Source organism: Sitodiplosis mosellana, unplaced genomic scaffold, assembly GCF_009176505.1.
Source record: "Sitodiplosis mosellana isolate CC-2019 unplaced genomic scaffold, AAFC_SMos_1.0 Smas_scaffold_6226, whole genome shotgun sequence".
Lineage (NCBI taxonomy): Eukaryota > Metazoa > Arthropoda > Insecta > Diptera > Cecidomyiidae > Sitodiplosis > Sitodiplosis mosellana.
Genome location: NW_022601467.1, coordinates 4906763 through 4932324, shown reverse-complemented (window position 1 = coordinate 4932324; position 25562 = coordinate 4906763). Strand labels below are relative to the sequence as shown.

General features: G+C 36.9%; 3 protein-coding genes across 9 annotated transcripts in view; 2 read left to right on the top strand and 1 right to left on the bottom strand.

Annotated features, from left to right (window-relative positions):
* Positions 1-16621, top strand: part of LOC129577758 (netrin receptor unc-5) — a 181791-nt gene extending 165170 nt beyond the window's left edge. For all 3 annotated transcript variants that reach the window (XM_055465270.1, XM_055465268.1, XM_055465271.1), the window contains 3 exons: positions 10079-10334; positions 11055-11161; positions 11334-16621. In XM_055465270.1, the coding sequence (XP_055321245.1) occupies positions 10079-10334; positions 11055-11161; positions 11334-12700 (1730 nt within the window). In that variant the 3' untranslated portion in view covers positions 12701-16621. The remainder of the gene's footprint in view (positions 1-10078; positions 10335-11054; positions 11162-11333) is intronic.
* LOC129577759 (S-adenosylmethionine sensor upstream of mTORC1) lies at positions 16609-17988 on the bottom strand. Its single transcript, XM_055465272.1, has one exon. The coding sequence runs from the start codon at positions 17846-17848 to the stop codon at positions 16706-16708; it is 1143 nt and encodes a 380-aa protein (XP_055321247.1). The 5' UTR covers positions 17849-17988; the 3' UTR covers positions 16609-16705.
* Positions 17989-18284: 296 nt separating this feature from the next.
* LOC129579364 (G-protein-signaling modulator 2) lies at positions 18285-23805 on the top strand. Of its 5 annotated transcripts, none has more exons than XM_055469402.1 (7): positions 18285-19296; positions 20531-20626; positions 20709-21352; positions 21468-21732; positions 21821-22051; positions 22278-22997; positions 23172-23805. In XM_055469402.1, exons 1-7 carry the CDS (start codon positions 19243-19245, stop codon positions 23256-23258), a joined length of 2097 nt encoding a protein of 698 aa, XP_055325377.1. In that variant the 5' UTR covers positions 18285-19242; the 3' UTR covers positions 23259-23805. The 5 variants fall into 5 exon arrangements, with proteins under 5 accessions (XP_055325377.1, XP_055325379.1, XP_055325376.1 ...); XM_055469404.1 differs by having other exon boundaries at positions 18466-19296; positions 21821-22012; XM_055469405.1 differs by lacking the exon at positions 18285-19296 and adding an exon at positions 19320-19998.
* Positions 23806-25562: the final 1757 nt, after the last annotated feature.

The following is a 25562-nucleotide window of genomic DNA, read 5'->3' as shown; positions in this document are numbered from 1 at the left end:
AGCTTTTTTTTCAGGGATAAATTGATTGTTCGTTGTCAGAATTCTATGGTGATCAATATGGTCCAATGTTAAGAGTTCGTCATAGATAGAAAAATAAAGGCCATTTTGATATTTGATTTCCGATTCCAATTCCAATGCTGCTTTTACTAATTCGTCGTTGGGACATAGTTCCACATTAGCACCTTATTCGATCAGATTGAATTAATTTTTATTAAAAAATTGTTTAATTCCACCACGAAAATTCATACACTGTTATGGTCATATTAATAAATTACCAATTATGTCTAGCATCGGTTTTTGGTCACTGTATCGTAAATTGGCAAATCCATCGATGAAATCCACCGAAATTGGCCGACGAACTGAAAAAAAGCAGTGCTGGTGATACCATGTGGGCTGAATACAGTCGTCGGAGGGACTCTTCATTAAAAAAAAGAATTTCCGATTGAATGCCGATAATGATTGAAATTATAATGAAAAAAACTCACGGGTTGCATGACAGCAATTTGTACTGTGCCTGATGTGATTGGACCCATATTCGCGCATTTATTGCAGTTAGTTTTTCCTGTCGCATACTCTGCGCGATATGGTAGAACATCCAGCATTTTCGCTCACAATTAATATCAAAATGTTCACGATCAACAAAATAACTACTTAAATTTTTGGATTCAAATTCGAAATTCTTTAAAAAATTGGCAAAATAGATGCGTATAAAAAACTGTAGTCCGTCACAAATGAAAGACAATAGAACTGAAAATTGATTTCGACTTTTCAAATGTTTTCGATTGCTAATACCAACGATTGACACTTTCGATCTAAAACATTTTGTTTACAGCTGTTCAATTTTAGCAAAACTACCACTCTAATGGCGCTTGCATCAACTATACTCATACACAGAAGTGACATTTTCAGCAAACTATCACATACACACACCACTACACAGAGATGTGGGTTGCAATATTCTAAGCCATCCTTGTTAAATCTGTGTGCACATCGACAATCACTGCATATGCAGCGCTGCGCATGTGTGAGTGCACTGCATCTGTGTAGAATTTGCGATAGACGAAGGAGGAAGAGGGAGGAAAATCATGGTTTTTTTGTACAAATTTTTCTACATAATGAAAAACGATACTAGCACAAATGAGAAGAAATTTGTTTACATTTTTTAAGCATAAAAATATATGTATGTGCGCTGTGCAGTGTAAACTCAATTCCAAGCGCAGGAGTATTTTAGTGGATGTGAACATGTTTATGGACGACACGGCCAAATGCCCATTCCATATATAAACATACATAAAGATTCACACGATAAATGAAATGTTTAGCATTTTGTTGTTATTTGTTCTGCATTGCAAACGGCCCAGAACAAATCGACAATGATTTTGGTATGGGTTCCATAAATATTTTTTTTCTTCGTTTATTCGTTTGTTTCATTTCAAATCGATGTGATACGCACGAGAAATGCGTCGGTTCGTCATCAAATAGACGCAACGAGCAAAAGGGGATGGAAAAAATGGTTTTTGGTTAATAGAAATCGGAGTATCACATTTAACCACTTATGCTTGATTCATTTGTACAAGTATCGTCGAAACCTCTCCATTTCACTTAACGCATTAAAAAACATCTGTTTCCTTCCGTTTTCGTTGAATTTGTTGTTATTTCGTTGTTGTTTTTTTGTTTTTATCGGGATATTATTGCATGGGCTTTTTTTTCTTCTCTCACTCTTTTTCTTTCTCCACATTCGCCCGGGTTCACACACTTATTTTCATTTTATGCGCTTGTCGTGAGTGCGCTCTTGAAACACTGCAACAAAAGTGGCAGCAGTAGCAGCAGTAACGATGAAATCGTCGTCTTCGTGGCCGTTGCCACCGACTTACACACGCAGAACGAAATGTTAAAGCGAAAAAAGGATCTCTAATTTGGTAATAAATTACCGTCATTACAACGAAAACTACAAAACTTATTCTTCGACGGCGACGGTGGAATGAGAGAGTGAGAAAGATGTGCACAAGATGAATGTTGATGGTAGAGGAGCGCGCGGGCATTTTTGCAAATGTGGCCTAAATGTTACATTGATGGTTGGCCATTAATCCACGAATTGTTTTTGGAACAACTTTTGAGCAAACGAAATCGGAGTTTCGATGGGTTTTTTTCCCATCATTTGTGTAATGTGAACAGAAATGATGAAGAGCACAAAAGCAAGCCGCATAAATACACACACATGCGTCACGTTTCGCATTTCATTTTCAACACCCACACTGTGATTTTGCCAATAGCATTTCGGATGCCGATTGCATTCGAAAGTAGCGCAATTCCGTCGATTCTTCCTCCTTTTTTGGACAATGGAACACAAAAGCATAGCAACAACAATCGATCTGCATCAAATGGCAGCAACAATTTGACGATTGATCCATTCTGAAATGGCTGTTAAACTTAAACAAAACATCAATCTATCAAAAAGAGCACATTGTTTAATAACCCCCATTGTAGTGGAAAAATGCGAGCATTTCTCTGTGGCTCAAATTCCGCCGTCGCGCGCGAGCATGCTATCAACTCATAAAAAGACATTTACAATTGATAAATTTGCCAAATTCGCATGAATCGCGAATTAATTTCAAGTAAACAACTCTTTTGAGCAATGGATATTGTTTGTGTGAGTGTGTATGAAGCACCCTTTGAATTCCGAATACGCTAACACACAAAAGCCAATGTTTTCCAGAGCGCACTCCTAAGATGCAAACGATAGCAAATTAGGCGGAAATATATAGTACAACAATTTAAAATCAAAATCGTGTTTATTTAAAATTTTAATTGAAATTTTTAATGGTTCGGCATTAAAGCGCACGATTGTTGCGAGAGAAGCCGAAGAGAGCTCAAATTTTCAGTGTACAAACATTGAGTGAGTGAGCAAGCAAGCAATCGAGAAAGACTGAATTAGAGTGAGTGTGAGAGAGAAACAGAAACAGACAACAACTCAAATGAACGTAATTTACGTACATACAATTCGAAAATGTTTGCGCACATTTCTCAAAATACACTTACGTAGTTGCTTTATTGCTTGTATTCGGTGAGCAAAACATTGAATTTCCTTTTGGACGTTTCAATACGGCTTTGATGATGCTGCTGATGCTGCTGATGCTGCTGTTAACGGCTTTGAAATTTTTCAATGTATAAACAACGAAAACGTTTTATATCCACCAGGTTGTGTGTGTGTGTGTCTGTCTGTATTTCTCTCTCATGTTTTTTTTCCGTTTCTCTGTCTGTCTTTCAATTTTCTCTCACTCTCGATATGATTTTTATTTCATCGTGCGTTCGGTTGAATACGCGTCAAAAAAAACGTTGTAATTCATACGCGGAAACATATATTCGGATTCCTGGAATGGCCATAAAATAATGCAAGGGAATATCTCTTTTGCATTACGCTCGTGAGGCAGAAGCAAACGAGAGCATCATGTGCAAAAAATAACGAAAATATAAAACACACCGATAAAGATAACCAAATGAATTGTTGATAATTACGCAGTTTAATATACACATTGGCGCAACGGTACCACACACACACACACACACACACACACACAGCTGAAATACAACAACAACACCAGCGAGGAAAAAATAAATAAAAAAGAGAAGCTACTAAACCGAATCACCGCAAAATATTAGGCCGACCAAACGAGAGAAAATAGGAAGAAGAAGCAATTTGCAAGCAGTGAGCAAAGCAAACGGAATGATTACGAGGCCAAGGCATAACAGAGACGACATAGGAACATAAAAAAAATACTGTGATTTTTAATTTTGTGGCGATAAATTTGTGAGAGAGCGAGAAAAAAAAGCATATACAGCTCGCAACAAAACCGCTTTTGGCTCGTTAAGTATGCGAAGAGGCACCTTGAAACAGACGGGTGCGCACGGCCAAAGGAAGCGTGTCTGTTTTGTAGGTCGAGTTTTTTTTTGTTTTGGTTTTGATTTTGCTTAGAAGCCGAGAACGACGTAGAGAGAGAGAGAGAGAGAGAGTGAGCTAGAGCGCTTGAAATCAGGAAATCACTCATAAATTGTACACCATTTAATATGATGCCACTCAACAGATATAGAGCACCGAATTTATTACATGTTTGCGCTTACGGCGGCACAGCCAATTCCACCGACCCAATGTTTCAAGTTTCATTGGAGCTCGTTCATCAAATCTGTCCGCAATGGCATTGACATGTGTGTCGAGCTCGAGTACGAGTTCTCAAGCAGTGCAATCTGCTCTCGCTCTGTACTTACTATACACCAATATGGTGTTTGTGTGGATATATATATATATATATATTTTTCATGAAAATGATATTTTCTCTCTTGCTCGCTCGGTCTGCTGACTTCTTTTGGTTGATGGTAATTGAGCGGTCCGGATTAAGAGAGAGAATCCAGTATCAGTATCTATGCATGAATGCGAATATTTACACAATTATGACTGGCACTGGTGTGTATGGGTTGTTCGGTTGCTTGGTGGTGTATATCCGAAAAATAAGCAATTTGCCGATTGCACCTGAGATCCAGCAGTTTACAATTTTTGGGTTAGTGATTTTGTTTTTTTCCATCCATGCTTCTTCCTTCGTTCCCCTCGCTCATCACATGCGCTCGTCTGGCTCAATGCGTAAAATAAATTGCCAGCTCCTTGTGTCAGAATGATGTTCGGGGTTCTCAGGTCAAACTAAATGATAGAAAAAGTCCCAAGGTATATCTATCCATATATATAGGATACATAGACGTGTGGATATAACCAAAAACATCGATATTATATTGCAACAGATTTTTTTTTCTCATTAAAATGTTTGCGTTTTATCATCACACGATGACGACGACTACGATGACGGTAAACTGACGGTGTGTGTATGTTGGCTCGAGTTCGATGGAGAGTGATCACGCGCTCAGGCACGCATTCAATAAAATAATTCGCTTGTGCTCGCATTCCATTTACATGTGCTGTTTATTGTTGTTACTGTTATGATTACGGCAAAACCAATGGAATGCTGCTGCTCCCTGTCGATTTGTTCATATAGGTTTTCTCTCTCTCTCTCTCTCTCTCTCTCTCTCACTCTCTCTCTCTCACTCTCTCTCTCTCTCTCTCTCTGTTAAATTTTATTTCAGCGATACAAAATTTCACCGATTTTGTTATCTGCAACGGTATTTTGTGGCTTTTCTTCAACAACATACCATGCAGTGTGTGTCTATGTGATGTGCACACGCGCACGCACACGCTTGTGATTGGTGTGCGCGTATCCAAGGATATTTCATATTTAGGCAATCTCAAACAAAACCAATATTTCATGTTGTTTATCTATTTCAACCGTGCATACGGCAAACATTTTATCTGTCGATCGAATTTCATTCGTTATCGACGCACACCGATATACACGGCTTTTTTTCTCTCTTTTGTGCCCGCCATGCAGTCTATCTATATCCTATAGCGACACGTCTCTATGAAGGCATTATTTTGATTCCTTTTTTTTCCCAAACCAACATCACTTCGATCTCGTGTGCATTGAAATATGCCGGAACGTCAAACACCAAATACCAATAATTATAACTGCGCGTTTACTTACATAATTCAATATTTATTTTTTGGGCATATGCTTCGAAAAAAAATAATATAATACCTTGCTCTCTAATTTCCCAGCGCACTGGCTGTCTCTCCCACTCTTCATCTCTCTCGCCCGTGTGCAGACAGCCACTGATTGAATTAAACGTGATTATGCTATAAAAGCATATATAACGTGTCACTCTGGACTTTTTTTTACTGCGTTGCCGTTTCAATGGAAAGCTTCAATCAACCAAAAATACACTTAAATTTCGACACATTTTTTGTGTTGCGTTGGCGGTAACTTAATAATTTCAAAGAGAAATGAAATGAATAAAAGACCAATGGAAAAAAAGAAAGCGGATCCGATTAGATTTTTATCGAATGTGTCAATAAATTTGATGAGAGGTAAATTAATGTGTGATTAATTTTAAATCAAGCGGCTGTCGCTGAGCACAATGTGCACGTTTGAACGACAAGCAAAATGACGAGCTACTTCATATTCACACCCATTAAATATCGATATGCCATATTCATGCCATAAAAATTGTCAAATATCATAAATGATAGAGAGCATTTGGTCGCACATCAAAACATATTCGCTTACATCAATCGCAGTAATGAACACTCAAAGTGGATTCTATTCTCGCTGTATGCTGTTACAGCTTTTTTATACTTGTTCCATCGAATATTCCAAATCATATTTATATCATGCACGAAACATTTTATTCTTTGCGGCTTACATGAACGATGCGTGATTAAGATTTGATGTGATAAAAGGCTGAAATCAAACTGGATGAAAGGAAGAAAGAAAGAAAGAAAGAAAAAAAAGTTTGGATGTTGATACTCGATATAGCGACACCTCTTTGAGATCATCGCTTTGATATTGTGCACACGTTTCGCTCAACACACGATCCAACAGCCAACAAGAAAGAAAGAACTTTGATATTAAATGTTTGACGAAGTGACGTTTGATAGGGAAAAAAAGAAAAGAAAACAGAAAACGAGACGTGAAGAACCGTTTTGTGCCGTTATCTCGATGAAAATTGTTCGATGGTGTTTGGAGCGTTTATGTGTTTTTGGATCCATCTGTCGATTTGATGCAATTGCCGTTAATAGCAACTTATGCAAGTTCAATAAAAAGATTTACTGACTTACAGAAATATGCACTTGACATTTTGCCCAATGTGCGATGACAGTAAACACACTTTCTCAGGCCATGCCAGTCAGCCAGTCAGCCAGCCAGCCAGCTGAACGGCCAAACGAGGCCCCGCGCAAGCCGCTTCTATTTTATTTATTTGTCAACAATAAAACATGAGTAAATTATTTTTTTATGACTTGGTGCGCCAACATCGTAAAGCTGGGAAATTTTTCACTTTAGCGCCGTGAAATCAAATGCCAATGCCAAAAGCGCACATTTTTTCCCGATTTTATTGCAGTCATCTGTGTATGGACACATATCAGAATAGACGATCGCATTTTAATGCTCACACACTCTCACAAAACGAGTGACAATGGTTCATCGATTCAAATGGAGATTAACAAGTCCAAAATGTGATAAGATGAACACTGTTGTTGTTGCTGTCGATTTTTTTTTATGGATTCCGTTGGAGCGATAAACATTTTCATTTGATGTTGTTTTATGATAGCGACGACTATATATTCCCATTTGATGGAAGGAACGGGGACATCATTTCATTTTCGCCAAACAAAACGGTGATCGAATTCATTTAGTCTTTAATGTTTTCGACAAGACGTTTTGGGCCATAACCGGTGATGCCTGCCGCCGATAAAAACTGATATTATCTTCATGAATGATGGAGGAAAACGGCGAATCGAATAGATAAAAACGAAATTATTGGGAAATCGTTACGTTTTGTTGGCCATTCTTTGGGCTTAATTATCGGTTGCAATGAAATTTCAATCCGTGTTTCTCAAGCAAGCAAAATGGCCAATCAAGTTGGCCACCGAGCCGTACCGAACAGTGGAATGCAAGCAAAAAGAAGAAGAAACCAAATAAAAGTCATGGATTTCCACGTGATTGGCGCACCAGTTGGATATCATCATTCATGCCAATTAGCCGCGGAAATGCATGTCGAAATCTTTGTGTTCAGACATTTCAATTGGCCATAAGTCATTAAATACTCGTATTTCAAGCCATTGATTCTGCACCATCAACAAGCACCGCGCGCACATTCGGCGCTACTTTTTCAACTTCTTCTTCTTCTCTTCGCGTTTCTTCAATTCGAAATTACAGTTCATTTCAACTCTTCAAACCGGATGATTAAACTCGAGTTTGTCACGGTGTATATCGAAAAACCGAAAGCAAGTGAGCAAGAGCAAGAGCGAAAGAGAGAGAGAGGGACAGAGAGGGAGGAGGAGAGGGAAGAAAGCGAAATAGTTTTCTGTTTGATATAAAAGTTTTAAGAGTTTTTCGCGTAAAAAGCGACCGCATCACTCCAGCTCTCGGAAACCGAACAAAGAGCCACCATCAAGATGATGCAGAAGAGCATACCTTCGGTATGTTTCGGTTTAGGTTTATGTTTTGGCCAATGCATTACCTCATTTTGGCCTTTGTCAAATGACTTGGATTTATTTCTCATACTGATTTACAGCACACAAATTGTGTTTCTTTCATATGAAAACTTTATCATCCGTTTGCTAGCTCGTTCTTTTTTCTTTGCTGTTGGCCAAAAACGGAACCGGGCACTTGTGTGTGTGTGTGTGTGTGTGTGTCGCTGTCGAGAAGGAATAAAAAAAAATAGAAACAAGAACGAAAAGCCCGAGACTTTTTCAAGTGAAAAGGTTCGTTGCGTACAACATTCAAAAAGCATTGAGTTTTAATATTTCGTATGCGTTGAAGAAACTACATGAAAAATCATTTCGTCGACCAAGTGAAACGAATGAAAACTCATTTCTTTCATTCATTTTGCCCACTCTCTCTCTCTCTCTCTCCACGCAATGACCATATACTTTCGTTGCTATTCAACTGAAAGCGCACTGAACAGAAAGAAAAGAAAAACTTGCACAGGAAACTTTTATCATAAAGTTTTTCGACTTTGGATATCGGTATGTGCCTCATTTTTCCTCTTTAAATGCTTTCGCTCTCTCTCTCTCTCTCAACGCAGTGAGAAAAAATGCGCACCGAGTAAGAGTGAAAGAAAAAAAAAGAATCTTTTCAAAACCAAATATTACACGATGAATGGGAATATGAAACGGAACGAAATGAATCGAAATTGTAACTAAAAGTGTAATGGTGAAGGAAAATCCATCAGCTAATTACGATTTTATGGACTGATCTGGGTATTCACACCGATGGACGGGCCAATGTACGGAATAACCTGTGTCCAAACGGAATACAGTAACTCTGTTTGAGAGGAGGAGGGAGAGGAAAAGCCAAGGCTTTGAAACATCTCTGCATTGAAATGGCGAGATATTTTATTTCATTTATAACTTCCTCCCGACAAATGGGCTACACCGGTGTAAGCAAAGAAATGTCTCGTCTCGTCCAATAAAAAAAAAACACCCACCGACGCTGGGTCTTGTGTTTAAATTTTTGACGAATCGGATGGTTTTCATTACTCAAATGTGTGTGTGTGTGTGTGTGTGTGTGTGTGTGTGTGTGTGTGTCTGTGTTGGGTTTCACTGTGCAATTTTTTTTTGAACGCACGTTGTGGCGCCGCGATTGTATTGTTGTCGTTTGAATTGTTCGAATGCGGGGAGAGTTTCTCGCTGCATGTTTATGCACATTTTTATACCTTTTGGTTGTCTCGTAAAGTCGTGCAAGCGTAAAATAGATTGATGAAAAATACGTCATAAAGCAAAAGCATTGGCTATGAACAGCAGAAACGGGCCAGAAAAAAAATTATGCATTTGCGATTATTTTCGGGCCCAATATACAGAGTTCTACGGGATTTTGCAGTCTGTAGGTCTCCATAGCTTGCAATTTCGGATCATTTGTATTTACTCTGATATGAAAAATCAAAATTGCGAGAAGAAAAAAACTTTTGGCAAAAAATGCATGTGAAACCAAACCAATGCATAGCCATTTTGTTTATTAAATTCATGGTTGATAGCAAAATAAAAAGCAGCGCTTAACCAGGTACATGCCCGCACCACAGCATACGCACGTGCGAAACAAAAAAGTACCCGCTCGCTCTCCATCTCGCAGCTAGCGATTGTAAATCGCATTAAATGACATGAACCATAAATACTTTTGTCCAACACAGAATATTTTAATTAAATGGAAAAATGTGATTAAAATATTCGTGTTTGTGATTGTGTCGGCACAGATATTTGTACAACTGAGAGCTGATTTATCGCATTCCATTACTTTGATTTTACCATGTTTGCCTGATGAGCTGTTTTTTTTCGGGGGGAAAGCATATTTTCTTGCATAACAGTGACACTGTAAATTGTAAAATTGTACACTTTGTGTGCATGTTCAATGTTTTCGTGAATGTATGTTTTCAATCATTAATTTTTAATACATATCAATTATTTGTTTTTGTTTCGTTTCAGAAATGCAACCCGAATATTTCCATGATCCTGATAAAAAGGCAACGATACAATTTCAACCGGATTTGACGCGAAATAATATCACGGCTAATTATGATTACCCACCATTAAATTCACATCATCATGGACTTTTGCCAAGTTTAGCAAATGGTGGCAGCAATGCTGGCAGCGTCACCGGAACCATTGTCCAAAGTATACCGCTACAGATACCCAGATCGATATCCGAACATCATTATGATGTGCCGCATCTAGCCAATAAGTAAGTTGTAAAGAGAACGAAAGAAGAAATAACATGAAGAAAATTCCAAAAACGTCTGCTAATTCATTTGTAATACGGAAGACGCATTTCAAAACCAATCATTTCTAAGAAGGCGCCTTTTGAATATTTAAAATTGAAAGAAGAAAAAAAACGCACCCAAACAATGAACGAGAGAAAGAGAGCGACAGAGAGAAAGCCAAAGTCTTGCATTTATGTGCACCCTCAATAATTCAGTGGCTTTTACCCTGTAATTTACTGAATAATACAATCAAAGCAATAATAATTGACGGCTATTGAACCAATTGCTTTGTACGAATTCATATTGCACATCAATTCGACCGAACCACATACAGAGATTCAGTGGCGGTGGAATCGGCGTCGGCTGAGTTGGCCAATATGAAAATTTTATTATATGTACATACATTTGTATCCATTGCCAAAGCTGCTATCTAATGGAAACAGATGAATATTTCAACATTCTCAACTTATTTCAAATACCAAGTAAGACATACAATGAGTATCCGTCGCTCCCTCTCTCACTCTCACACACATATAGAGACACTATCATTTTCAACTCAAATACGTGTGGGTTTCATTGAATATTGTTTTCAGACGGGTAAATATTCAAGAAGTGCATAAAATAGTCAAATGGCTTGCCATAATTCACAGTCTCATTGGTTTAATATTTTTCGGTTTTAATATGATATTTTCACCCTCTAGCTATGCAACGCCAATGGATAAAGTCAGCGGAAATGATTCATACAGCTCGTCAAACTATTCAAAACGGATTCACAGCACCGACTCGCTCGCAACCACCACCAATACTTGTAAGTTTTCACCGAAATGCCTAGCCGCACACACAGACACACACATAAGAAATCCATAAAAATCCATTCAAAATTTCATCGTCGTTTTTTATCCCATGTTTAAATTCGACACTCTTTGATTCCGTTTCATTAAACTAACGCTTGTGTTTTATTCTCTCTGTCCATTTTACAGCCGATTCAACGTATGATGTTGCAACCGAACCGCCAACACTGCCAATGTCTCATAAAAATTTCCCCAAATCGAACACGGTGCGCCAATTAGTGGCGTCAGCTGGTGCATATTTGAAATTGAATAGTGCGAATGTGGCGTTATCGATTCCGGAGCTGGCTGTTGGAAAAAACCAAAAACACAGTATCTTTTTATCAGTATTACATGAGGACAGTATTCGTGCATGCATACCCGAAGTGTGTTCGCATATCTCGCCAATTGTGCACTGCGGCCCCATGGACATTAACATAAATAAGCCCGTTGTATTGCGTGTACCACATTGCGCGGAGAATCTCGATCAATGGCGCATATCGTTGTACCATTCAAATGCTCACATACAGGAAATCGAACCAAAGTGGCGAAAAATCGTTACACTGGGCGAAGAAACGATTAATACACCCGCCTATGTACAAATGGATGAAAAGTATGCGTACATAATGACGGAATTTTTGGGACGATTCGTTTTGGTGGGTGAATCGTTGATCAGTGGGATGCGTGCGGTAAAACGGCTCAAACTGTTCCTATTCGGGCCATCGATACAGCCAAATAGTGATTGCAACATAAGGGTATATGTTATCGAAGATTTTCCAAGTTCAAAAGATTATTGTGCCAGCTTGGAGAATCGTTTGGGCGGCACATTCTTGGGTCAAAGTGCACCGCTTACGTTCCAAGACAATGGCCAAGATTTAAATCTCAATCTGAAATGTATCGGACGATGGCGTGCAAAGGCCGGCACCGAGAGTCAGAAAATACCATTTTCCCATGTATGGAACAATAGTTTTGCGTTACATTGTGCGTTTGCATTGCAACGAGTCGTTGACCATGATAATAATGCAACTAATTCGACGGGCCTAAAATTGGAGGTAATTGCACGGCAGAGACAGGGTGGCGAAGTGATTGCAACGCATATTGCACCGTTTTGCACATTGCCAATAGATACGCTCAGCGTCATCGATGAATACAGTGATAATTCATTGCGTAGTGTTACCATTTCGGAGAAAGGGGTCACCGCGTGCATACAGGCCGGCGGTGATAGTGAACAGACCGCATTTAAACTGACGCGTCAAGCGAAACGTGAACTATGTGCCTGTTTGGATCCGCCAACGTCTCGAGGTAATGACTGGCGTATGCTAGCCCAACGCCTCAAAGTCGATCGATACATTGCATTTTTCGCAACAAAACCATCGCCCACCGAACAAATACTCGATTTGTGGGAATGTAAATGCCGCGATTCGAACGCGCTGGCCGAATTGTCTGGCACATTGCGCAGCATGGGAAGAAACGATGCGGTTGATATTCTCGAAAAAACACTAGGGCCATTATGGCTATAAATCCGTTTTTGTGTGCACCACCACCACCAGCAGCAGCAGTTTGGAGTGCAAATTCCATTGGGATGCGAAACATGCACCAATAAAAATGAAATTCATTGTAAAACCGTGTGATTTAGTGGAGAGGAAGTTTGTGCATTGCAAACGAACCAAACACAACAACAATACTGACTACAAAAAAACGAAGAAGAAAGATTTAGAACAAAAATCGAAATAAAAAAAAACACACAAAAACCATATTAACTGAATACAAAAGATGTAACGGATGAAATAACAGCACGTTTATGTACTAATCAATGATATCGATTTGTAAATGTAAAATGTATAACAGTAGTTCGATAATAATTGGATAGTTAAGTGTAAAGAGAAAAAAAACTGGCGAGAAAATGCCCAATTTTTTTTATTAAAGTAGAGTAGCAACTATGTGTTTATTTATGTAGCGGTAATAAATAGACACCAATTCATCTGCAGAGGGTGAGCGGCCCACTTGAGTGGCGGCGCTGTTATTCTCTGCTCTCGTATTCATTTTATTTTTTTAAGAAAGGGAAAAAAAAACAAAAACAAACAACCAAAACAACAGCAACAACAAGAACGGAATCAAATTCTGTGCGAAGTTCGTTGACAATTTTTTTCGATACGCATTGCACCCATCCAAATAGTCAAGTGCATGTATTACTGATAGATGGAAAAAATTGCTTTAGTTGTTATACATACGGAAAATGTTATCGACATTATCAGCAAAGAAAAAAGAAACAAAAATAATTAAAGAAGACGCGCGCGTAAAGCGAGCGGAAGAAAAAAATTTTAAGTGCATTTAACCGTTTAACATTTGTTTTCATTGAAAGAGGAGAATTTATCTAAATATATGAGAAATTTTGTTTAACAAAAAAAAATGAAGAGAAAAAAAGAGTATCTTAAGCGAAGAAGTGAGCAGGGGAATGAGTCATTGCAATTACAATAACGCACTGAGTTTCGTAGTGTCGATAACGGCAACGGCCAAATGCAAAGACCGAATCAATACGAATTGATTTGAACAAAAGCAGACAAAAAAGTAATGAATGATTCTTGTAGTCAATTGTGAGCACACTACGAGACGGTCTGATTCCAATAATAGCACACGCGAAATAGAACCAATATTTATTTATCACTGAACATGAATGTATACTCAACAATTAGTCGTCGCTTTGGATGAAAATGAACGAAAAAAAAAGACAAAACACACAAAATGAAGCGTGGCATTTGAAAGTACACGGAACAGATACGCGACTATGATTGACATAGCAAAGAAAAAGCAAGCAAACACATAGAGAAGAAGAGCCAACAACGAAAATCAATTAAAAGACGTTTTAAAAGCAACCAACTGCAATGAGTGTGTCAGAGAAGCGAATATGAGTTCATTAGAATTCGATAACAGCAGCAACGGAAATGCAAACCAATCACACACACACACACACACACACACACACAAAACCCCCTTTTTTTGATAGTAAACATTTATCAGACGATAAACATTTATTCTTTCATAATTTGTGTGTACGCGTTTTTTTTTATTATTATTTTCTTGATGAACGCAGTGAATAGGAACCAGATTAGGTTTATCACCACTAGGTTTATTTATTATACATTTTCTTTATCGCCGTTCATATGCAAGTGTATCGAAAAAATAACATAATCAAAAACGGATTTTCATTAAATGCCGAATCATCGACACACCGCTTTATTTATTTTACTCTCTATCGATCGCCACGTGTGCACTGCTCAAATCACACTGCGATTTAATATAAATTGACACTTTATTATTACAATAGATATTACCACATTAAAAGCCGATTACAACTCAGTCTCACAAAATGCAACCAATCGAATGGATAGAGGAAAAGAGAGAATAATTTTGACTATGCTTATGTTCAATCAATTTTTCTCTTTTCATTCTTTTTCTGTTCGACAAACGAAACGTCTTATTGTGTAATTTTAGTTTATAACATGATTTTGTTCTACATTTAGTGGATGATAATAATTTTCATAGTGATTTTAGATCGATAGCAACAATTTTTATACTTTATTTTTTTCTTCGTTTTAAATCGCATTTTTCAACAATACCAATCGCGTTCGCGCTCACATAATAATATATATCGAATTAGCTAGCTCATTTTTTTTCCATTCTCTATCATTGTTGTCATACAAACGTAATTTGATTATTTGCTGCACACAATAGTTAGACGGGATTTGTTACTCGGATCTATGTTGTGAATTGCAAGTTGCATGATTTTCAACTACAATTTCATTAAATCTGGCAATTGAAAATATGCACGCGATCGTCTTTTGAACAAACAAAAAATTGACAAATGTTTGACCCAATTCTTTTGCGGTTTCACCGTTGTGATTGCGCATACCAATGATGGTGATTTGATTTGATGTTTGTATCACGAAAGTACCGACACATGTTTTTTTTTCATCATTCATTTTTCATACACTCAATTTATTTTTTTTATATTTTGGAATTGTTTTTTTGATTATTTTTTTTTTTAATTTGGTTACTGGTTTCAGAATTTTTTGTACAATTTAATGTTGAAAAATTAAAAAAAAAAGAAAATATTTTGAGGAAAAGGGTTTAAAAATTATTTAAATGTGCCAAAAATGCCGTTTTTTCACCACCATCATCGTATCGCCAATCACAACGCATCGAATACTCAGAAACAACATTTCAAGATCATTGCATTTATTTTTTTTTAAATTTTTGAATCAATTTTGTCTGCCTGAGAGACTAAACGTGAATTTATAGAATAGCAACTATTCGTTTGTTTTCTTTTTTAAAACCATATAAACATGACAACTGCTACGCAAATACTAGCTAACCAATTTAATGTTCTTTATTTTGCTTGAATAAAGCCGTATACACTTCGCAATTACTGCCATAATTCGATTTTCACATACTGAAATTAAGAATGTTGTCATCAGCGCTAATCGTTCGTTTCTTTATTGTTTCCATCGTAAATATAGATTCTGAAGACTTTTGCAAAATAAGAAACAAACAAAAATGCGAATGAAACATTCAAGAAAATTTGCAAATGAACTGTTGTCGCGTGAAATACGACAAAACAAAAATATCAGTAGAAACACGTTTGAAACAGAGAGAAATCGCAAACAAAATGCAAGTTAGAATCTATAATATTCGTAGTTTTGATACAATGGGCTATAGAAATCGCATTAAGTGTAAATGTAATTCATTGAAGACAAAAAGAGAAGAAAAAACAAACAAACAAACAAACATAAGTAAAAAAATAATTGTAATAAATTCTCTTGAAACAATCAGTTTGCATTTAATTAATTTAGTGTGGTTGCACTTCACGTGAAAATCCTTGGTCGTTACTATTATTTTTCCCTTTAATTTCATCACATATTTTTGTAGCCACTTGAAGTGTTAACCCACTAGAATAATTTTTCATAATTTTTTATTTTCGTTATTACCGAAATATGCGTTCAAATTCCGAAGAAAAAAAATTTACATTTTAAGACAAAACAAAAATCATCATCTATTTTTATTGAGGGTAATTCAAAAGAAAAAAAATCTCAAATAATCGGACGCATTTTATTTGATGAAGAAATAAAATTGATTGGATAAACAAACAATTACCTAATGAAAAATTGTAAATAGACGTTAGTTAAGAATTATAAGAGAAACAGATAAAAATTCAGAGTAACATAAATGAAAATGAAGAGAAGAAGAAAAAAAAGCAAACAACACAACAAATAGACAAAGTGGAAATATTATCGTACCAGATCCCTAAATATATTATATGCGAATCATCGTATTGATTAGTATTTTAGAAACCAGGAAACAACAAAAAAAATGTTAAGGTATTTATGATATATATAGATATATATTACAAAAATAAAGCAAACAAAACCGCTGCTACTTAAAAACATGTCTGTGTTTTTATTTTATTGGCTTAGGTAAAGCATCACATTTGTTTCTTGGCAATTGGCACTGACAATTTAAAGGTAAAGCTATGTTAAGCAATTATTCTCTGGTGTGGTTGAACTGGGACCGGGATTTTCTTCACTGGGAGTAGCTAATTCGTTACTCGATTGTGAAGTCGCTTCTTCTTTGTCATCTTTTCCTTCAACGTCATCATCTTTTTCTTTGCCTTCATCATGTGATTCTTTACTTTCATCATCCACTTCAGTCACATCTTCACTATCTTTATCTCCCGTATCGTTGAAATCTTGTGGTATTTCGATGCAATATTCCATGTACGGTTGTTTGTGCATGCGACTCCATCGAAGGCTGATTTCTGGATCGAGACACTTTCGAAATACCATGCAGGTGATATGTTCCAGTTTTTCAATTTTGATGCGGCCCAATCCAAGCTGTGCCAGAGCATAGCGCCATGTTTTCATCAGCTTCACATTACAACCCATATGTTTTGAGTCTGGCGTGATGATACAGAGTATTCCTTCGTCCGTTAAAAGTTTACAGGCTTTTTCGCAGCATTTCAATCTTTGCTCAGAGGTGGGTAAGTATTCCAGCAATAGGCTAAATACAACAACATCATAGCTATTAATACGTAATTTACTTAAAATCTGTGATTTACTATCGTTGCTCGATGTTTCGATACTATCACCCAGTTCAACATTCAAAAAATCGCATTCGAACACCTCTTCAATTGCTGGTGCAATATCAACGGCGGTCACTTCAAATTCAGGAAACGGTTTAAATGGATTATAACAACTGCCAACGTCAAGTAATTTGATTTTTTCTACTGGCACTTGTCTTGCTGCAATCACTCGATTCATTTCCGTGCAATCAATTTGGAGTTCATCCAAAAGTCGCAGTTCACGTTGTCTTATTTTTGTTATCAGATCTTCGCTCAGAAAATATTCACGACAATAATTGACTGTCCATGCGATTCGGCTGCGCTGTTGAGCCTTGGAATTGGCTTCTTCTTTCTTGCGATCATTCAATTCCCAGTGATTCATCGCCAATTCCTTCATTGCTTTCGCATAGCTTTGCAGCTTTGATTTAGCCTGCAAATGCTCTTGCCATGCTCGTTTCGTACCCAATTTTTTCGTTTTTTGTCGCAACGTCGAATGCAACGCTTTAATTTCACTTGACAACTTCAAATGATCCGCACTCGCCGCTGTTTTCATGGTGATTGATTACAATCTATGCGTCAAATTTACGCGATTTTAATTACTATTTGTGATTGCGATGCGATTCGTTATTTACAAAAACATGTTGTTTCCTTTCGTTAATCGACTGAAACGTCACAATGACACTTGACAGACACACACAGTGCGGATGGAATTGATATGAATGGGTAGTCGGTTGCAATTGGCACAATGTGCCGGAAATAAGACAAATTTTCTGAATAAAAAAGTATATTAAATTAATAATTAAAATTCATTTGTAAATTATAGCAAAGAAAAGTGTTAAAAATAGCGAAAAAACCTATTCATACGTGTATTTTCTCGAAATAGTTCCAAAAAATATGCAAGTGCCATCTTTTGGCAAGAGCTCAAAGCGTTGCTGAATTCTCTCGAAACTCTCGATGTTCCCGATTGCTGAACTATATCTGCGATTGACAGTTTGAATCGTTTGAGAAACAACACACGTTTGAATGTGAGCACACATTCACAACCATACCACCGCATTGGGGTTCAGTCTCATGCTTCGTTTCGCTCACTTACACACTCAGCGATGTAACCAGCACTGTTGTTGTCTCGTTCTAAATACGTTAAAAATAAAAAAAAACAGTGGCCATATTGACTGTGTGTGCGACTGTGTATTAGAGTGATTTGTTTGGATGATGCGTATGTTTACAGGCCGAATAGAGAGAGAGAAAAATAGCTGGTTCTTTTTTTTTGTGTATCGGTTAGTGTATGGTTTTTTTTTCGTGTGTTGTTTCTGTGAAAGAAAAAGATTCATCACTGGAGAAATAAAATGCAGCAGCACTAGCAGCACGATACGGATTTTTACACTGACATAAAGCCAACCCAGCAAACATTAAAATTCAAGCGAAATGCTTGACGAACAGAAAAAATAAAACGAAATAATGTGAAAATGTTTTGTTAAAAGTGAATAATCGAAGAGAAAAAAACGAATATAAAAACAACAACGGCGAAGAAGCGAGAGAATTCAACAGACGAATAGTTCTCAATTGCAATTAGCGATTGGGCATGGATTTGGATCTGAAAAGTGCATCGTCTTTGTTGTTTGTGGCTGGCGTTTGTGTGTGCGAGCGTATGTTTTTGTGTCATTTCTTGTTCGGCTCAGTTACAATAATAATCTGAATGAACCAGCGTATAGGTTTTTTTTCTGTGTGTTCTGTCTCTTGTGTATTGTGTTCAAAGTGAAATAATCTACTCAAACTTTTTGTGGAGTATCAAAAAAAAAGGAGTAGCAGTAGCAGCAGTGGCAAAAACTAACGACGGGCTCTCATCGACATCGAACCAACCCGCCCAAAAGACCGAAAAACCCATTCGAACAAAAAGCAAAAACATTTAATTAGTCCCCTCGTACAAAAAGAAAAACAACAACAAAGATGTCGTCATTATCCACGAGTGTTGAACATTTAGCTAGTAATAACGATTCACAGGTATGCAATCCAACCAAATTAATGCTCAGTACGTATTTCTGTGAAATGCGTGCGACTGTGTGTCATGCAATGTAATTGTAAATGTTGGAATTTTTCAATGAATTTTTTTTGGATTCGTCGGAATTTAGGAGTGTTGCAAACAAAATCATCTAGTCTGGTCGATCTATGTTATGTATCATCGGTGCTTTTTACTTGTTTCTTCTCTCGTTCTCTCTCTCTCTCTTTTCATCGGTGTGATACGGAACTGTGTCAGACGACAACGACACGATGATGTATCTTGCATAAATCTGTGACATTTTTCTCTCATTCATTCATTCCATCTCATTCATATCCGACATCGAAAACGGAACTATATCTTCATAGTTCTCTAGGAAAGTAGGTTGTTGTTTATATCATTCAAGCGACTGTGATACATTTTTCATTTCTTTTTTGCTCATACTCTTTTTCTTCTCTCTTCATTTTTGTCTCGTCGTTGTCGTTTCAAACGAGCGGTTAACTATGCTGCGACTTAGCAAGTTGAATGTGCAAACGTCACACATTTTTTAACTTGTTCAATGAATCAACCGATTGACTAATTAAAATACTTCAATCAACGTTAAATTCAACGCACACACGCGTACATGAGTCCAGTGAGTGTGAATTGCGTTCACCGCAAACGGCATATATACACACTCCGTACGATGAATTTAGCCGAAGAGAACCGTATGTGAAATTTAAAATCATACTTTAAATGACTTGAATGACTCATAGCACTTGGACTATGAATGCCGTCTGTTTCATGTCTTTCGTACGCACTTCATGGGGCCGCCATGCTTGTGCCTGTGTGTGATTGTTTTTATATTACATTTTGAAACGCGTCTTGTCTATACACCAACACATACATACGCGAACTGTGTGCTCTACGGGGCATTCGGAAAGCAAACACGGGAAATTGATAAAATTATTTCATTTTTCTTAATGATAAGGTCTAATAATAAGTATACGTTCCGTGAAATGCATCAACTTTGAGAAATTGATTCGAATCGGTGTGAATGACTGAGTTCATTGGAAAGATCGAAATGTAACGGAAATGAATTTGCATAGACCGTTGCTTTTGATCTCATTTTGAAGCCACGTTGAACTGATTGAATCGAATTACAACTTGGATATGATTCATCCGATTATGTAAATTGACTATGGCAATTTATTTAACGTTTGAATATAATATGACCGAATTTTCCCTTTTGAATTCCAGACCAACGATGGATCATCAATGTGTCTGGAGCTTGCTTTGGAAGGTGAACGTCTGTGCAAATCTGGCGATTGTAATGCGGGTGTTGCATTTTTTCAAGTGAGTACCAAATTCGGCTCAAACATTTCCATAGTCAAATGTCCCTTTTCAACACACTCAAATTCCGTTTTTATTCACACAGGCTGCCATACAGGCTGGAACCGATGATCTTCGAACTTTGAGTGCCATATACAGTCAACTGGGGAATGCATACTTCTATTTAAATGACTATACAAAAGCGATGCATTATCACAAATTAGATCTAACGTTGGCCCGTTCCATGGAGGATAAACTGGGTGAAGCTAAATCATCTGGCAATCTTGGAAATACGCTAAAGGTGATGGGTCGCTTTGATGAAGCAGCCATATGTTGTGAACGTCATTTGACGCTAGCGAGACAGTTGGGCGATCGATTGTCTGAGGGACGTGCACTTTACAATTTGGGCAATGTATACCATGCTAAAGGAAAGCACATGGGCCAATCAGATCCTGGAGATTTTTCGGACGAAGTCAAGGAATCGCTGATCAAAGCCGTTGACTTTTATCAACAGAATCTAGCTCTGATGAAAGAACTGGGCGATCGTGGAGCACAAGGACGTGCTTGTGGTAATTTAGGAAATACCTATTATTTGCTTGGTGATTTCGAAGCTGCGATTCAGCATCATCAAGAGCGTTTGAGCATTGCCAGAGAGTTTGGTGACAAGCCGGCCGAACGACGAGCCAACAGCAATTTGGGCAATTCACACATTTTCCTTGGACAATTCGAAGAGGCTGCTGAGCATTACAAGTATGTTGGGTTTTACATTAGAACATTTCTTCGAAAGAGCGAAACACACGCATCGTTGAAATGAATTTTTTTTTCGAATATTGTTTCGAAAATATTAATCAAACGCATTTTACAGACGGACACTAGCACTAGCCATCGATTTGGGTGAACGTGCTGTTGAAGCGCAAGCTTGTTACAGTCTTGGTAACACATACACATTGCTGCGTGACTTCCCGGTCGCTATTGAATACCACCAACGTCATTTGACGATTGCACAAGAGCTCGGCGACAAAGTGGGTGAGGCAAGAGCGTGCTGGAGTCTGGGCAATGCACATTCATCGATTGGAAACCACGATAAGGCGTTGAGTTTTGCACAACAACATTATGGTCTCGCAAAAGACGTAAGCAAATGTTGCAACTTCACAGCAGCTATACTATTTTCTCTCTCGTCCTCGTTTAATATTAATTTATTGATTCAATTTGAAATAGTTGGGCGATTCAATTGGAGAAGCCACAGCCAGAATGAATGTGTCGGATTTGCGAAAGGTGCTTGGCATGCCGGATCTTCCATCGGACGACGAATCAACTGATAATAACGATGTCACAAATCAATCGATGAAAAATGCAAGCGCAGCTCAGGGCAACAATACAACACGAGACAGTAGCTCAAGGCAAATTCGGGTACGGCGTCAAAGCATGGAACAATTGGATTTGATTAAGGTTTTTCTTTCGTTTGATTTTTTTTCTGTTCCTTCAACACCTCTTTGTTTGTTTCGTTTTGTTTTTGAGTGTTTGTCTTTCAGTTGGTTTTTATTCTTTTGAGTTCAAAAACTGTTGTTATTAAACTGAATCCCAAAAAAAGTGTTCGTTGCTTACAAAATTAGTAGTAACATTGGAGTGTTTTCATTGACATGATAAAATGACTAATTAATTACCATTTGTACAGTTGACACCGGACGGTAAACGTAACATCACAAATCCACACAACAAGGGCGATGCACAAACAAATGAGAACAATGCAAATATTCCAGTGGCGCCAGCACCAAAAGCCACCGAAGAAGACTTCTTCGACATGCTGACACGAACACAAAGCAAACGAATGGATGATCAACGGTGTTCATTGAAGGTGATTGGTCATTCACAGTCCACCACCAGCCGAGAGCCACCCATTCGAAAGCCCTTGGTGCAACAAAACAGTTTGCCAGCTGTCCCATCGACGCCACAATCAACGAAAGAGAATCGAAATGCTCTGCTTGAAATGATTGCCGATTTACAGTCGGAACGAATGGACGAACAACGTGCTCAGTTGCCGACACTACCAGGTCTTGTGCCGTCACCACAAAATCAGAACACACGACGCAATCTATTGAACAATCAACAAGCAACGCAACGAAATACAAGCGGTTCGGCAAGTGAACCAGCACCAGACGATGCATTCCTCGATATGTTGATGCGATGCCAAGGCTCACGTCTCGAAGAACAACGATCGGAATTGCCCCGCACAAATGTCACATTGGATATGGAACAAGGTGAACCACCAAATAATAATCGCCGAAATTGTGTCAACAATAACACAAACAATGCCGGCGCAACCGTACCTGATGAAGACTTTTTCTCGCTGATTATGCGAGTGCAGGGCGGCCGGATGGAAGATCAACGTGCAGCCGTAAGTCAATCGAATTCAAATTTTTTAAAAAAATCCAATTATCGATTCTCAATCAACGGTCTTGTTGATTATTTGCCAAGAATTGAAACCATTCACGTTCATTCGGATTTTTTTTTTGTTGGCATTTTTTGCTTGCCTTTTCACATTTTACCTTTTGTTCCTCTCATATTGCAGGTGCCATTCAACTTGAACCGAACAAATAATATACGTTCAGCACTGAACGCAGACAATAACGCGGTCGGATCAAGAAAAGCAAAATAGATTATTTTTAAGCTTAACAAGAACAAAAATGTCTTCGCAAATTTCTATAAAACTGATTCTATTTACTCAAATAATAATCGTCACAAAGCTAATGCAGTATACAATTTCAGAACAATTTATTTCCTTTTTTTTAATTTTTATTTCATTCTAATTCATTGAAGATTTTATTCAATCGCACTAGAATTTATAATTAAAACATACAATCACATATATTTTAGTTCATTCAAGAAAAAAGAGAAAAAAAAAACGAAACCATGTATAAATAATATATATGATGTAATTGTGTTTGCTGAGTAGAAAACTTGTAATTTTTTTAAATAATTAAAACAAAATGCCTTCGAAATGTTATTGTAAACGAAGGCCGTCAGATAGAGAGAATAAATATTGAGCAAAAGCGAACAAATTTTCATTAAATTGGTACAAAATCTAAACTATAAAGAATTTTTATGAAGAAAAAGAACAACAACAAACACACACACACACACAAAATAAGATTTATTTTTAAACACCAACTACAAAGAGAAATAACAAATTATTTAACAAAGAATTATATCTATATGAATTTTTAAATTGAAACTACGAACACTAAAACAAAAATAAGAAAACATGATTTTATTCGATGGAAGGAACAATTAACTGCAATTGCAGCAGCTAACGTTATTTTATGGAAATTGTGTAATTTTATGCTCTTGAAGGATATGTGTTCATTTAAAGTCAAAGCCAAATTTTGACGCATCTCACATATTTTCGTTCGTTCAGTGTAATTTTATGCTGAGCTTTGAACTTCATTTCATCAACGTCCACCCAATGAAACATGATTATTATCATTTTTATAGCAACAATGTATACTGAAATGTATACTGAAATATAAACCAATTTTTTTTTTAAATAGAATTGCCAAATTCATTTCGAATATTAATCTAATCTCAACTCACATTTTTTAAAATTAGTCTTTTTCTTTCAGAATATCATTCATTTCAATCAATAAGAACATTTATTCAAAGTTTTTATAATCATTTTTTGATCATGACATACTTTACATCAACAAATTTAATATCGACTTTGCTCAGAGATTTCATATAAAAAAAAAACAGAAAAACATTTTGGGCAATACTAGTAAAATTGCCACCGTTTTTTGAATGACTCCATTAGTTAGTTATTGCAGTAGAATGGATCGAGAAGAACATAACTAGTTTTTTTGTGACCATTCATTTTTAAATATCAAAAATGATTCACATCATATACTTTAAGAGCATAATCAAATCTCCATAGGATTTTTCTGGTCAGAAATTGTGCTGTTGAAATTGTACACGTAGAATTTACAATTTTTGAACATCATTTCAGTTACCTTCCACAATGTTATATGCACTTAAGCACATTTTAACATAAACGTCAATGATTTCCAAATAGTACTCGGTCCAAAATACCCAATGACACAAACAAATAGTCGAATAGAGTGGCGTCGTTTGTCTCTTTTATGGACCATTCGATACTTTCAATATGGACACGTTGGACAAATCATGCAAAAGATGAACTTTGGTACAACTACAAAGAATAAATAAAGAAATTCCTATGAAATCTGTTTGAATTATTTTTCATGTCATAAATTATTCAGGAAATATTTTTTTAGAATCTTTCAAATCAGTCTCATATGCATTCTTCAATGATTTGGACAAAGATGGAGACCATTATAAATATTCTACGTTTGGATTTAGCCGACGATACGAAGATGTACATCTATAATCAAAAAAGATGGTGAGAATAAATCTATGGATTTGTACGGTTTACTCATAAATGAAATAGGCACAGAAAAAAGCCTACATTCTTGCGATATTCATGGACGTAAACTTGATTCCAATGGCAACATAGTTGATTGGTGGTCATCCGAATCTTTAGCGAATTTCTTGGAAAAAGCCCAATGCATCATAGAACAATACGGAAATTTCACTGAACATTCGACTGGGTTGAAAGTAAGGAGATATCATTTATTGAGTTTTTTTCTTCGTAACGTGAGTATTTTTATTTCATTGCAATTTGTTGAATGGTAGAAAAACGGTAGCAGAGAACATCGCTGACATTGGCGGTACCAAGTTGTCATATCATACTTATTAAAATTGGGCGAAAGAAAATGAACCGGAACCAAAATTGCCTGGTTTGGAATATACTCCACAGCAAATGTTCTGGATCTCAGCAGCACAGACTTTTTGCATAGTCCTTACACCAGGTTAATAACATCAAACTATTCATACTTCGAATTGATTTTTTAACAATAAGAAAAAAAAAACAGTTTCTGAACATTTGTTC

Coding starts and splice junctions, on each gene's coding strand:
- LOC129577759 (XM_055465272.1), bottom strand. CDS start 17,848: ATGAAAACAGCGGCGAGTGCGGATCATTTGAAGTTGTCAAGTGAAATT.
- LOC129579364 (XM_055469401.1), top strand. CDS start 19,243: ATGTCGTCATTATCCACGAGTGTTGAACATTTAGCTAGTAATAACGAT. Junction 20,627..20,708: donor CGGGTGTTGCATTTTTTCAA/GTGAGTACCAAA, acceptor TTATTCACACAG/GCTGCCATACAGGCTGGAAC. Junction 22,052..22,277: donor AACAATTGGATTTGATTAAG/GTTTTTCTTTCG, acceptor CCATTTGTACAG/TTGACACCGGACGGTAAACG.